The sequence below is a fragment of the Pteropus medius genome, unplaced genomic scaffold (assembly GCF_902729225.1).
Source record: "Pteropus medius unplaced genomic scaffold, Ma_sr-lr_union100, whole genome shotgun sequence".
Classification (NCBI taxonomy): Eukaryota; Metazoa; Chordata; class Mammalia; order Chiroptera; family Pteropodidae; genus Pteropus; species Pteropus medius.
Window position 1 is genome coordinate 4,638,497 of NW_024344436.1, and position 15,810 is coordinate 4,654,306.

The following is a 15,810-nucleotide window of genomic DNA, read 5'->3' on the forward strand; positions in this document are numbered from 1 at the left end:
GAAAAAGGCAATACTAGGAAAGGGAGTTTTTCCTTTCATGAGTGATTCAGGTTCCATTGGTTACATGGAGGAAATTTTAACTCTTATCAAACAAGTTTTTTCTTCTGATTTAAGCATCCTTTAATTTAAGAATATTCTTTAAACTAGGATACTCATATTTCATGAACCTTAAAGATAATTAAACTCAGTTCTCTCATATTTCTGACAATAAGTAAAGGCTTATGTAACTTACCCAAGGTCAGTCAGCAGCAGAACTGTGACTAGAATCTAGGCTTTTGGTTTCTAGTACTGATTGCTTCTCATTATGGCTCACTTTCTTTCTCCCTCAGCCATGGAAGATTTCATTTCAAATATGAGCTGCTCTAGGGCATTAAAATCTGGTTCTGTCTACAAAAATTTCATGCAACTATACAGGGCTAATTTTAAATATCACATTTTTGCAAGAAAGTAGGAGGTAGAGGATTTTGTTAAGTTGCTCTTGGCTAAATGACCAGACAAATTCTTGAAGAATTTTGCACAGAGTGTGGGGGAACTGTGCTAGGACCCACAGAACAGGAAACATGGTACCTCTTGAGACAGAATGTGGAGCTTTGGGGACTTGGACTTTATGGGACTTGATGATGCTGAGAGGAAGACCTTATAGCATGTCAAGGTTGAGAAGGACAGGATTTGGGAATTACTTCCACAAAATCATTTTGTTGTTCAATCTCAAACTGTGTTTTGTAAGGCCAGAGTGGAGAAATCTGCCGCTCAGGGAGGTCAGCTAAGGATCCGGAGACTATTTCAGAAGCACAGAAAGCCTTGTGTTACAAGCCAGTAATCAGATTAGCACAACACAGCAGAAGGTCTGCAGAGGAAATGACCACTGATTGTTATGGCACTACATGCAACAAAGACCGTGTGGGGTATCCTCTGTGTGCCTCTTCAGGTCTACTTTCTGCCCCTTTGTACCTTATCCAGGTCCTGGGAGGCATTCCCTAATGGATCTTCTCAATAGGCTCCCTTATTTTCTGATTTCTTGTTGAGTTAGGCCAATGGCAGCATCCAGCATTGACAGAGGAAATCAGAGGGCAGGAGGAGTGTAATATTGTGATATTTATTTCTCTGACTTCCTTCCAGGTGGGCTACACTGTCAGTAACTGAATGTCCCATTTCCTACCTGGTTACAGTAACTGGTTTCTCCTTTGTTTCTTCATGTCGAGGGGTGGTAATATCTTCTCTTCGCTAGCCTAGGGAGCTTCACCTTCCCTTTGTCTTTTTTCTCAACCTATACCAACGCAAAGAGTTCCTTCATTATATTTTTCAATTACTTTGTTTCAGTGAATCGTCTTTTTTCTGCTGGGGCCCTGACTGATAAATTTTTCCAGTATAGGTTGGAAAAATTCTACAGCTCAAGTTTGTAAATCTACAGCCTAGCAGTACTGTATAAAGGCCAGCAGAGTTGACTTTCGGTTTAAAAGAAAACTGTAAGTGGTAAATATTTCTTTGTGAAGCAGCTCTATGTGAAATGCTGTGAGAGTACATTTGACTTGTGAGATTCTCTTTAGGAAAATTCTCTTCTATTTGGAAAAATGAAGTTTGGATGCTTTGGGGATGGTACCTACCAGTAAAAGTGAATTCAAAAGAATGGGAATGGAATGAGAGAACTCTGCTTTAGACACAGCACAGAATAGCTAGACAGCATGGAGCTCAGGTAACTGTGTCAGAGGAAGGAGAAGAGCAGCATAAGGACTCAGAAAGACCAGAGAATTGGAGGATAGAACCGAATTTGAACTCTTTTAGCTTTCACTCTGCATCTACATGACCTTAGCCAAATTACTTGATGTCTCTGAGCATCAATGCCTTCATCTTTAAAGATATTTTTGCAGGATTATTAAGACAATTTAATACCAAGTGCTCAGTAAATTTCCTTTCCATCCTTGCTAGATCCTCTTCCTTCTAGTATCAACACTTCCACTAATTTATTGGTGTAAACTTGGGACAATCATTTCATCTTTCTGTGCTCACATCTACTTCTATGAAAAATGACTATGCTCTATCAGATTATTTCTACATTCCATTTACAATATATGTATATACTTATTTGTAGATTGACTGGGTAGTACATGTTCATGGTATTTAAAATTATCACCAAAAAATAATCAGTGTAAGAAAATCTCCCTTTGCTCCAGTTTCCTGGTCCTCCTGTACCTTTCCCAGGGTCCATCATGGCTGCTTGTTAGTTCTATGTTTTTAGACAGTCTTTGCATGTCCAGTGCCTGTACATACATTCACATGATCTTGTCCTTGTTTTCAAAGCCGGAGAAGCTGCTTTAAAATGTATCTACTGCTGAAAATTAATTAGGAAGGAATGTGGAGTGTTACTGTGATAAGAAAATGAATAAAAAAGCAGAAAAGATGTCTCGGGAGGGTCATGGCTAGCCACAAAGAGGGAGAGTGAAAGGAATACTGTGAAAACAAGGGAGGGTCAGCTCCAGTTCAAGCTCTGGCTGTGTGGCCCAAGACACAGCTCACAGCAAGAATCTGGTTTTTCTGATTTCTTGCCTTCGACTTGCTTTTCATGGTTGCAAAAAATTCAGCCATATGGATATATTTTAGCTAATTAACAACTTTCTACTACTGTGTTATTTTAATTTTTCCATATTATAAATAATACTCGATCGACACACTTATTCAATAAATCTTTCTGTTTTCTTTCTAATTAGGATTATTTCTAGACACAAGATTCTTGAATTTTATTGCAAATTTCTTCTTGCAAGTGTATCTCAATTTGCACTCTTGCTAGCAGCACAAATGTATCCGGACTGTCTACTCTTGGCCAAATTCTGAACTAGTAAGGGTGGCACTCATGAAAACCTTTAATTTTGGCGGTGGTGATGTTTGTACTATTGTCTGCTCCTTTTATATCTTTTTTTCCCCTCTACTTCATAAACTCCTTGTGGTACCTGGATGGGTACAAAAAGAAAAGTGAGAATAAAGTTGAAAATGTTTTCCTCTTCCTTTTCTTTCCTTACATACTCCCCTTATTTCTTAACTGGCTTTTCTTGGCTTGATCATATTTCTGGTAACCTTTTTAATCCTAGAAAGGGAAGATACTCTGGAGCCTTTACCTTTGTGATAATCTATTGTGAGGTGTCTTTCTGGAATACCTTTCTCCTGCCCTCTGTTGGTTTCAACGCCCCTGCTTCGTGTTCTCACAGCACATTGCACTTAACCTATTAAGTGCTAGTCTCAGTGTAGAGTCAGTACTCACTTTTCTGTATCCACCCATGCCACAAATTAAACTGTAACTTTTGTGTGAGCAGAGTCTTTGGTGTCCAATTTTATATACGCCCCACGCCTAGCACAGTGCCTGGCACATGTAGAGTAGGGGACGGAGGTTAACAAATATGTATTGAATGTAAGAATGGAGCATCTAGCAGTTTAAGAGCTGATTTCCTACAGGGACTTTCCTGTTCTTATTCTTCTGGCAACACATTCCTTTCCTGCAGCACATAGACACATGTTTGGTCCTTAATATCACATTACCTTGATGCCTTGATTATAATCTTCCTATGTTTACTCATGATCCCCAATTTTAGGCACATGGCACCTGGTGGCTGTAGCAGAAAGCAGACCTTATTTTAGATTTGCAAATGCCAACTTTCCACTCCTTTATATGGTAAAACGTATAGTGTTACATAAAATGGTTAACTTAAGCAAACTCTAAATTGTTATTCAATTGAACATAGGGCCTTGAAGGAAGTTTTATAAAATACCAGCAATTGGGCATTCATTTTAACTAATATCCTAGAAACGACATACTGAAGGAAAAGTCATACAATGAAAAAATGAATCATTCATGTATGAAGCTCCCGTTTTCCCCAGAGTAACAGAGACTGTGATCCTGAATGATTGCATTCAAAAGATACACTTAGAAAAACTTAACCAAGACCATAGCCTGGTTGGTCTTTACTGACTTTTCAGGGCACAGTACCGTACGCCTTTCTCAGAATAAACCTGCCTTTTTCTTTACTCTCACAAATGAATATGTTCTATGTCCTCTCTGAATTGCTTCTGAGGACATTGACAACACAGAGGTTTTGTAACTTTACAAGTTGCTTGGTAATTTACTGGAGAAGATTACCACTTTTCCTTTTATAATTAAAAGTAAATTGTGGGGAGGTATTTTGAGACTGTGAAATATCTTATTCCTTTTCAATCTGTCACATACTAGTTTTAGCATCCATTGATGATTCCTGCCTAAATCAATTCTTACTCTGATGGTTGAAAGATGGAGACTTTCTAACTCTATCAATCCTTTGTTATTTGTTAGTTGGCACTCTGTCAGGAAGAACCTTTTCTTCTTCTGTATTTATTTATTTATTTGTCTATGTACTTATCCACTTATCTATCTATCTATCTATTTATTTATTTATTTATTTATTTATTTATTTATTTATTTATTTATTTGAATCATTGTGAATTCATGTATTCTAATTTTATCTAATGGTTTATGACTCATTATTGTCACTATTGCTCAATTTGTCTCTGATTTGTCCACTGGGACCCTCTTCGCACTCGTTCCTATGTCTTTTTAATATATTACCATTAGGTTTTCAGCACTTTGCTACTTTCTGGTAAAACAATATGTTTCAAGGCCCATTCTGTACTTTCTCTGTCCCACCACTGGCTGAGACAAATGGTGTTTACAACTAAGATATGAATGCTAGGTGGAATAAGCTGTATTCGATGTAATTCTGCAGGTATTCAATGGGAGAATATTTGTAGTGGTAAAATGCTCATTGACATGTTTCTCCTTTGAGGATACCTGCCTGTATTAGTGATAAACTTGCTCTCTGTGAATGGGCCAATGCTCTGGGCCTAAAGACAATGATTCCTAAGCATCATCTGTGGTCCTTTTCTCACCATTTTTTACGTGCTCACTGGACAGTTTCCCATCAGAGACTGGTGAGACCACATGAAAGGAAAGAATAGGCCTGGGGTTGAAGGGAAAAAAGCCCCCAGACTCTTGTCCACACAATTTGGTCATAGATACCACTCAGTCTGACCTCCTTGAAGATGTGACTGTTTGTCCCATTCGCCTCCTTCATTCGTATTGTGTCTTGCAATGACCATGATTTGAGAATGAAGGTAAACAAGAGTTTCACGTTAAAGGGATTCATGCTCTTCAAACCCTAATAACAATACTTTATGCAGGTTATAATTTAGTCTTCTCTACAATTTTATAAGATATATCTCTATTTGATATGTAGATGGGTAAACCGAGGCTTACAAAAGTTCAAGAACTTGTCTATAGTACAGATAGTAAATGGTGGAGCAAAGAATTGAATTTAGATTATCTGACTCTGGAGTCTACACTCTTAACACCAGCTGCCTTCTAGAAGCTCAATCTGCATGTGTAAGAAATAGTACAGGTGATACACACATATTCACCCTGTGCAGTGTCCAAGTTCTTGCTGCCTTTTACCTGAATAAGTCCATACATTCACTCTCATTTGGAAACAATTTGCCAAAATGGCATGTCAAGGGAAAGACATGATAGATTTTCTCCTTATTTAATACACTGAGCTAATAAGGTCACTTTTACAAACATATGTGAGACCTGATGAACTACTGTAATATGGATACGGATTATGAAGTAATATATTTAGAAAATGTTTATTCGAGGTTATATTCACAACCTCAACCAGATGATCTAACACATGCAGAGAGCTTAATGCCTGGCAGATATAGAAGGTGCTAAATAAATGTTGAACAAATCCCTAGTGAGACCTTAAAATACTAAATTATGCAGTGTTTTGTTTTTAATTTAATTTTTTAAAATAATTTTTCTTAACTCTGCAAAAGCAATGCTCAAATGTAATAAGAGTACGCAAAAGTAGACTTTTTTTAAATCCATGATCTTATCAACTAGAGATAACTACTTTTAGGATTTTTGTGTATCTTATTTCAGAATATTTTTCTATGCGTATAGTTGTGATGGCTTAGACTGGTCTGCAAAAACTATGTGTATATGATATATAAAATGACATATGTATACACACAGATGTGATCATGTTAAATATGGTTTTGTAACTACATTTTTCATTCTGTAACATACTGAAAACAGTTTTCCATGTGATTAAATATGCATAAAAATCATGATTTTTAAAAAATGACTGCACTCACTATGTTTAAAGCTGCGAGGTCAGGGGAATGATATGAAATGTTTCCATTGGCTGTACAGAAAGATAACATTGTTTCCTCATTTTTAAATAGTGATGTGTCTATCTATTGGCTCTAAATTCCTTTTCTAAATTCTAAGAGTAGCTTTCTTTTTATTCTGAGGTGTCAAATTCTGCATATCCCTCCTACCACCTTAATTCAAGTTTCCTTGTTTCCAGTACCATCTTCTCCTTCATCCTTTATCTAAAGTCAAAAGACGAGTCTAGAGATGTCAAGTCTCTCATTTTGCTCACCAATGACTACAATGAAGTCTAAACTTTAGTGCCAAACAATCTGTGCCCAAAGTGTGATTCTAGCTTCATTTATGCTTTGCACTTGTGTTCTCTAGCAAGGGAGAAGCCTTTATATGTCCCAAACAGGTAAAAAAAAAAAAAAAGCAGCCTTTCTCTTCCCTCTTATTCTCCAAACTCCTCCCCAAAGGGATGATGAGAAATTGAGAGAATGAACTTATAATGTGGCTTAGTGTGGCCTCGCCTCTTTCCCATGGTCCCTCTCCTCATTTCAAGGTAGGACAGGCACATTCTCAGGATCCCCAATCATCTCTTCCATTTGCAACTCTTATTTTTCATAGAGAAGACCCACTATTGTCCAGCTCAGTTTAGAGCTGGATTCATAAATTTAGTTTATGTTGTGCGCTAAAGAGAATTACAAGGTCCTACTTTTGATGTACATCCAAGCTAGGTCTTTCAATCAATTTCATTAGCAATAAAGCCGACATTTTAAAAATTTTACTTCTATATCTAATTTCTCAATTGATTCTGGACTCAGAAAGGGAAGCAGGATATGATTTATTGTTACTGTTAAACCACCCCAACTACATTCTACCCGTCTCTGCCATGTTTACAGCGATTCAAGTCTCAATATCACTTTCTGTTCCCCAAATTTTCAGTACTTTTTTCCTTCTTATGACCTTTGTGATCTTTTATATTTCCTTTGTGATTCCCTTTGCTCAGAATGTCTTCCTGATTTTCTCTGCTGGTAAATCTCTACTTATCATTCAAGATTAATAACAATGCATTTCTAAAATCATATCCTAAAACAGATTGTACATTTCCACAGTTACAATGTTATAATTGGAGACTGTTTCTGAATAAAGTTCTAGCATGAATACTCTGTTATAAAATAAAAGATACACTTTCTATAATAATCTACAAATTTTTTTAAGAGTAAACTTATTTTCTAAGTTTTACAAAATGTGCAGAAAGTTATTCCACACTTTAAGTCACAGTGGTGTTGTTAAAATAGAAAAAAAAAAAAAGGTGATTCCATGTTGATTTTGTTAGAAATCTCAAATTAAATAAAATGATTATAGAGGCCACGAGATTAGCCTATCATAACACTGACCAGTTTAATCATACACTAGCTATTTAATCATTAATCAAAATAATTATTGTACCATTGGTTTCTTAGATGTTAACATAATCCTTTTTATGATAGTGAGAATGATGATTATGATTATGATTTTTTTGGTATGGCCCACATCACATTAAAAAAGCTAGCCACATAACTAATTGAATGCATTTTTGTTTAGCCAGAAAAGAAACTTATTATCCATTCTACTAAGCAATGTAATTTAGCTTATTAAAGAAAAGAGGAGTCATCGAAGAACTGAATGTTTTAGAAACTTTGCGCAGTGAGCATTTGAGATCTTATTCCATGGCATATGTCCTCAGTTTGGCTCAAATAACCTTTTATAAAAATTCTCAACAGGTTTAAAAGTTCTTAAGCTGATGCCCTAACTGTTCAACTTCTCTAGGCCTCAGAGGGAAAAAATAATAATATTTTAAAAAGAAAGAAAGAAAAACTTTGTGCAGAAATATGAAGAATGCTCTCTGGAATTGACAATGTTTATTTATTTTATCCTCCAAACACATCCAAACAACATCTCTTTGGAAAGGGAAAAAATCATTTAAAATAGAGCAACTTTGAACATTGTTACACCCCTTTAAGATGGTGATTTTGGCAGGTGTGTCTGCCTACATCACAGCAATGAGAAAGTTGCTCCATAGCCAGGAATGCTTTCCCTGTCTCCACTCTCTACCCACAACCCCCTTAATCTTCAGACCCTGTGATACTATCCAGGATTCTTGACTGTACATAAGAGAAGTTGATCCTGGTTAACCAGCAAAAAAGGGGTGTTAATTAGCAAGAAACGGGGCAGTTCATATACTGCTAGAGAAAGCTAGGGAACCAGCTTTGGGAGCCAGGCAGGATCTAGGGGAAGCCCAATGGTGGAATCGCAGCCAAGTTACACCACAGAATCATCTGACCAGGCTGTGCTGCCCACTCTTGCTGACACCACCAAAACCCAATATTTGTCACTTATTAGTAGATTTTTTCTTTGTCTTCATTTTTCTTTGCCAACATGAAATATAAATTGTTCCTGTTTCTTTGTGTCACTTATCCCAAACTCAGAGTCCTGCATGGAAACATGACTGGCTGAGTCAGTCTTATGTTCTCTGGAGAGATTTCACAGAAGAAGGCCAAGTCCTGGCTTCAACAAAGGCTCACACAAGGGCAGATTCTCAAGGAGGTTCAATCTTTCCCAAACACAGAAGTAGGTTCAATGCTGGACAGTCACAAACAAGCAACTCTTTTCATCCTACTTACCTTTCAGTTTTAACAAGTATTATTCTTTCTTACCTTTTAGTCTTATACCTCAATTTCACTTCCTCAGGGAGGCCTTCCCTACCTTCCAGACTCAGTAAGACATCCTTGTTAAATGGTTTCATAGCACCCCAAAACTTCTTGCTAGCACACTTATTGCATTTGTAATTAGTTATATGTAAGTATCTGTTTATTCAGGTTTCTCCATCTAGATTATATATTTGAAAGAGCAAGAATTGTGTTTGTTTTCATTGTGGCTTTATTCTTAAAGCAAAATACAAGGCCTAGAATGTGGTAAATATTCTCTATATATCTCGTGGAACTTTTCTATTTCTGCATTTCTCAAATTATATTTCTAAATCATATTTTCTCTCTCCCTATTCCCCTCAGCTGATGCTGACTTCTGGATAATTTCTTTAGGTTTACCCTCCAGTTTATTTATTTTCTTTTCAATTGTGTCTAATAAGCTATTCAACATATTCATAGAATTCATGATTTCAACTATCATGTCTTCACTTCTATTTGACTCTTTTAAAAATCTACCTTGTTAGTGATGATGGTTTCTTCATTATATTTTCAATTTACTCTTTTTTTCTTTAAACATATTAAGTACTTACCCCTGAGAAGCCTAACAATTTTCCAGGTCTGGTTCTGTAGAAACTAGAATTCTCTACAGAACTACAGAACCATATTCTCATTCTTGGTGATTTATTTTGTTTGTTTAGTGATTTCCATTAAGAGCTCATGATCTTTGGATATTTACCTGGAAAAATTCTTTGATATCTATATTTAAATTGTATTCTCCAAAGAGGATTTTTTTTTTGGCGGGGGGTTATATATATAATATGAATTTTTGCCTGGAACACAGAGGTGCTTAGAAATTCTCAGGAGGCAGTTTATCTTTTGCTCTGCTCTTCTAGAGTCAAGGCCAAGTCAGACATGTATCTTTGTCCTCTTCCTCTGTGTACATTATCTTCCTCTAATTTAGCCACAGAAGATGTTTCCTTTGGGGAATCCAGTATGATGAGTCAATAATGGTTCCAAACTCTCAACTTTCCTGAGTCCCAGGCTTTATCTCTTATGTCCTATATAGGCAACCCAATTAAATCCCTGACTCCGAACTGCAGGGAATTCGCTAGTTCCCCAAGTCCAGTGCTTGTGCCCCGCTCTGGATTCTTACTTTTTTATCTTTTCTCTTTTGCTCTCACAGGAGTTTACTTAGTTTCTCCCAGCTCAAATATTAACAAATAGATGACTTATAGATTTTATCATTAATTCTCAGTTTTGTCATATCAGGAGAGATTTTTTGGAATATAAAGTTTGCTGGAAATAGCTGGCCTTAACAAATATTTATTGGATGATAAACAAATGAAAAAGTTAACTTCTACTCTACTGAACAGAGATAATTCTTTTTCACTCTTTCATTGCTAGGCCATCACTACACATCTGCTAAACTATTATTCAAGAGGAGGAAATGCAGTGGGTAAGACAGTATGTATACTAAAAAGAAATGCCTTTTTCTTCATAAAAATAAATTTCAAAAATATCTAAATATGAAACTGGAAGATTTTCTGAGTAGTGAGGGGAGACTGGATCAAGTAATCCAGACTTTTACTAGAAATTCCCTTGGCCATTTCCCTTGAATATTTGTCCTGGTGTCCACCCACTAGCATGGAAATCCTAGAAGGCTTCTGCTCCACCTCAGTATTAGATAAATGACTATAAACTTGCTGCTCTGTGGCGTATCTTGAGACAAGGTCCAATATGACTGTCTTGAAGGCTAGGGGATGACAAAAGTAAAATAAGAGTGGAGAGAGAGAGAGAGGCAGGGAGGGAGGGAGGAGGGAGAGAGAGAGAGAGAGAGAGAGAGAGAGAGAGAAATGAATGAAGCTTGGAAGTCACACAGCATCACTTCTGCCATACTCTATTGGCTGGAGAAATCCCAAGTTCTTGCCTAGATGCAAAGGTAGGAAACATAGGCCCCATCTCTTTATTGAAGAAGTGTCAGTCCCATTGTACCAAGAGCATATGAGATGCAAGATACGTGTGTGTGTGTGTGTGTGTGGCTATCTTTGGAAAACAACAATCTGCCACACACATGCACATTATATAGTTTTTATAAACATAATATTACATTAGAAAACATCTAGTATCATGCCAGGCACTCTGTAGTTCCTCCATATGTATTAATTCTTTTCCTTTTGATTTCCTCCCTTTATATAAGAAAAAGGAGGTATTATTTTAAGAGATGCAAGATAGGCAAGAAATAAAAATGGTGTGGGTTTTTTTGTTTTTTTTTTTGCATCTGCTACCATATTGAGTTGTTAGGTAGTAAATCGCCATTTTACAAGTGAGGAAATTATGGCTCAAAGATGTTCAGTAATTTTGGTGTTAAAGTTGTTTCTCTAGATGATTTATTAAAACATTAATTTGTTTTTGTTCTTCACTTGTTTTAAGTAAACTTTTAATTTAAGTGTAACATATGGCTAGAGCTCGATGAATTTTTACAAACTGAATACATCCATGGAAACAACACCCTTATCAGAAACAGAACACTATCAGCAATCCTGAAGCACTCTGAATATTTCTTTCCAGTCACTAGCCCCTAACTGCCCAACCACAAATAACTGCTATCTGACCTCTAACACCAAGGATTAGTTGCCTTGTTTTTCAACTTCATATAAATGAAATCATTAAGTATGAACTCTTTGTGCTTGAATTCTTTTGCACTATAATAGGTTTGTGATATTTATCTGTTATTAACTTTCATAGCTATATAGAATTCTATTTTATTAATGTTCTAATTTATTATCAGTGTATAGTTGATTGACATGTGGGTTGTTTTCAAGTTTGGGCTATTATGTATAATGGTACTGTGAACCTTCTTGGCATGTCTTAGGTAAACACGTGTACTTATTTTTATTGGATATATACTGAGGAGTAGAAGTGCTGGGTCAAAATGTATGTATATGCCCAAGGTTGTTAAATACCACTAATCAATTTGCTATGTCATATACAATGCTATACAACAACAATGTTGTACTATTGTACCAATGATTACAATGTAAAATTGCAAAATTCCTTGTACAATATAATTCCTCCCCCTTTATTCCTCTTTCACTTATTTTAGGCAGGCGTCTAAGGGTTTGAATTCTTTGCTTTAGGGTTTTGGGCTAGGTATAAACCAGAAACAGCTTGCAGTTAATGCTCTAACCATTTTTGAAGACTAAACTTCCTGAAGAAATAGTACTTGTTGGTTAGGAAGAACAGGTTCAGTTAATGAGAACTTTGAGGGCAAGGAGGGTAAAAGACAGGGAGAGACTCCCTTGGTCAGAATGGGGATGGAGGTCAATGGATCTGGGAGATGGCAGGGGCTAGAGGACCTGAATAGCTACTTATGTTTATTTTTAGTAAGATAATTATATAATTCGCTATCTGAAACCAGACACTTTTGAGTTTCATAGAGTGTGCTACTAATAATTATACAGAGATAATGGATTTAAATCAGGACTTTTCCAGGCACACTGGGATTATTTTAAGCAGCCTCAGTGGAAAGTTATAAATGCAGTTGCTCACATGTCTTTGAAAATTTCTTAGAATATTTTTTAGAATATTCATGTAGCAGATCATATGGAGAGAAGCTTGGTCACTGGAAAATGACAGGATTAAAACCTTTAGCTAAATCTCCTTTTATACTTTGAGCCTGCACACATCTGTAGAGTAACTTCATGCAGATGAGTGTGTGTGCTTCTTTGCTTATTGATGTGATATTTCAATCTTCTCGTATATAGTAAAGGCCTGTCTGTGGCCCTTAGTAGAGCTGAGGGCAGGTGGTGTTTGTGGTAGTGCTGTGGTGTCCCCACTGTTCTGAGCAGCTCATGGTGTTAGAAACATGTCGTCCTAGGTGCTCTCTGTGGCACCTACAACTCTGATCTAACTTTTTTCTTTGGGGGGGTGGTATTATCCTCCAAACTTCCTTTGAAAATTAGGGAATGGTGGCTAAAATAAGTCTGGAGCCATTCTTCTTTAAAGTCAAGCTTTAAAGTGCCAAGAGTTAATGAAAGAGAGGAAAAATGAACCCCAAAACTCATCACAGGAAGGCCTGAAATTTCTGGAGTAAAAGGGAAGTTTGAGTGGAACACTTGAGTCCCAAGATGCTGGGTAAACATCATAAATCTGGCTGTAAACAAAGGCAAAGCAATTTCTTCCCTGCAGGGACAAGTATGAGAAATTCCATGGGGACATTGTGCCTAATGAGGTCCTTGAGATCATTAAATAGCATAAAGTTCTTCATGATATGCCAGATGGGGTTCTGGTGAAATTGGTGTTGCTATTTTTTCTCCTGAAGTTGATGTAGACCATCTGGGAAAATCCACAGACAGAAATCTTGGTTTATCCCTAGACAACCTGGAGACTGGAATGTAGAAACTCTGATTCTCAGTACCAGGGTAATGCGAAGTTAACACTTGAGGCTGTTTGCTTTATGCACTAATGCCATTTTTTCCTTTGGGATAATGGAAAAAGAGGTGCATAAGGCTCAGCACTGAGGGGACTAAGGATAAGGAAAGTGAATGTCTGAATCCCATCTTCCCTGAAGGGTGTCTTTTACGCCCATAACCAAGAGATCTGTGATGTATCGATTCTTCCTCTGCTCTCAATACTGACTTTGATTTGAGATGGAGTAAGGGGCATAAAGGAGAAAGGTAGGATGTGCAGAGACAGTAGGGGACACTATTGGCTTTCTCCTCAGGTGGCAGAGGAGAGGAAAGAAGACCCCTTATCTGGCTGGGAGAGGGAGGCAGAGAATGGGTGGAGAAAATGGGAGACATGAGAGCTCTCAGTATATCCTGAGGCAGTGGGCTTCAGGTTGTACTCCTGGCCTTTGGGGTGTGTTTCTGAGAGTCCTTGGGCAGCCAGTTCAGGTATTCAATCTTCTCATCTCTCAAGAGAGGACAGAATTATTGCTGCCCATGCTAATAAACTCTAGCCTAGATTCACGATCACCCCACAGGAACTGAAATATAGTCACAGACGTATTCTCAATAGCTCAGTTAGGGGAATAGATGAGAGAATGTTACTGAACCAAAGTCCGTATGCTTAATATTTCAAAAGGCCAAAATAGCATAAAGTTCTTCATGATATGCCAGATGGGGCATATCATGAAGAACTTTATGCTTCATGGGAGCATAAAGCATCAGGGTTTGGAGTAAGGAAAGGTTTATTGATCGAGAAGATGCCAATAGAGAAAATGGGAGAGCTAGTGGTTCCTCAAATCCATCTTGTTTGCTGGACTATGTTAAGGAACTATGAGGAACAGGTATGCAGAAGTGCTGGTGGGGCAAGTGTTAATTGGAAGACTTTGGAATTTGGCCATTTATGGTAAAGAAGCATTAACATCAGATCTTCCTGGACAACAGACCCTTGGCTTCTGAAAGGGTCCGGTGTTCAAGGTCTGGTTCCATGAGCTGGAGGGAGGGAAGATGAGACTTTGGTTGAGACTTTGGTTCCAGGCACAGCTGGAAGGCAAAGTTCTCTCCTCTACACATGCTTTGGCTGCATGACTTGTGGTTTTGGTCTGTTGTCTCTGAAAAACAACTGAGCACCTTGTCAAACAAGATAGAACCATTTTGAGCTAGTTCTGTGGTTACAAGAAAGGCAAAAAGGAGGGCATCCACGCACAGTCTCATCTCTTCCATCAGCCATGCTTGTGCCTCATCAATCTATGCATTTTGTCCCTTGTTTACACAGACAGTTCTCCAGAAGACAATGAGCCTGCGAAACAGCTCATCTGTGACTGCGTTTATCCTTATGAAATTATCAGAACAATCAGAACTCCAGCTCCCCCTCCTCCTCCTGTTCTTAGGAATCTATATGTTTACTGTGGTGGGCAACTTGGGCTTGATCACCTTAATCGGGCTGAATTCTAGCCTTCGAACTCCAATGTACTTTTTCCTTTTCAACTTGTCTTTTATAGATCTCTGTTATTCTTCTGTCTTTACCCCAAAAATGCTGAATAATTTCGTGTCAGAAAATATCATCTCTTATGTGGGATGCATGACTCAACTATTTTTCTTCTGCTTCTTTGTCAATTCTGAGTGCTATGTGCTGGTATCAATGGCCTATGATCGCTATGTGGCTATCTGTAACCCTCTGCTATACATGGTCACCATGTCCCCCCAGGTCTGTTCTCTGCTGGTGTGTGGTTCATACATGGCAGGGTTTGCTGGGGCTATGGCCCACACAGGAAGCATGCTGAGACTGACCTTCTGTGATTCCAACATCATTGACCATTATTTGTGTGAAGTTCTCCCGCTCTTACAGCTCTCCTGCACCAGCACCCATGTCAATGAGCTGATGTTTTTTATTGTTGTTGGAGTGGTCATCACAACATCCAGTATCAGCATCTTCATTTCTTATGCTTTGATTCTCTCCACTATCCTCCGTATTCCTTCTGCTGAGGGCAGGTCCAAAGCCTTTAGCACATGTGGTTCCCACATAATTGCTGTTGCTCTGTTTTTTGGGTCAGGGGCATTCACCTATTTAACAACCTCTTTTCCTGGGTCTATGAACCAGGGTAAATATATCTCAGTCTTCTACACCAACGTTGTCCCCATGCTTAACCCTTTGATCTACAGTTTGAGGAATAAGGATGTTAAACTTGCCCTGGCTTTAACCCTGAAAAGAGTGCTTTTCTGATGGTTCTGTTTATATCAGTTAACTACTGGAAAGTATCATAGTTTCTTTTTATCTACAGGTGGGAGAAGTTTCATATTTTTTCTCAAGCGGAGTCTTCTCTCCACTTTAAAAAATTGTAAGTCTCTTGCTTATACTCTTCTAGAAGATGATACTATTTTGTACTACTTCAATTGGTTCATCACATGCAATTTAACATCTATTACATGCCTATTGTTTACTGATCTCTATAGTAGGTCCAAGAGATGAATAAGATGAGGCCGCATGCCTTTCATCTTTTTT

At 37.6% G+C, this 15,810-nt stretch overlaps 1 protein-coding gene across 1 annotated transcript; it reads left to right on the forward strand.

Annotated features, from left to right (window-relative positions):
- Nucleotides 1-14,586: 14,586 nt before the first annotated feature.
- On the forward strand, nucleotides 14,587-15,542 carry LOC120610486 (olfactory receptor 8B4). The gene has a single exon (XM_039872832.1). The coding sequence runs from the start codon at nucleotides 14,602-14,604 to the stop codon at nucleotides 15,529-15,531; it is 930 nt and encodes a 309-aa protein (XP_039728766.1). The 5' UTR covers nucleotides 14,587-14,601; the 3' UTR covers nucleotides 15,532-15,542.
- The last annotated feature ends 268 nt before the right edge of the window (nucleotides 15,543-15,810 follow it).

Bases quoted from the DNA above. Each gene is read 5' to 3' on its own strand.
- LOC120610486 (XM_039872832.1), top strand. From the start codon at position 14,602: ATGAGCCTGCGAAACAGCTCATCTGTGACTGCGTTTATCCTTATGAAA.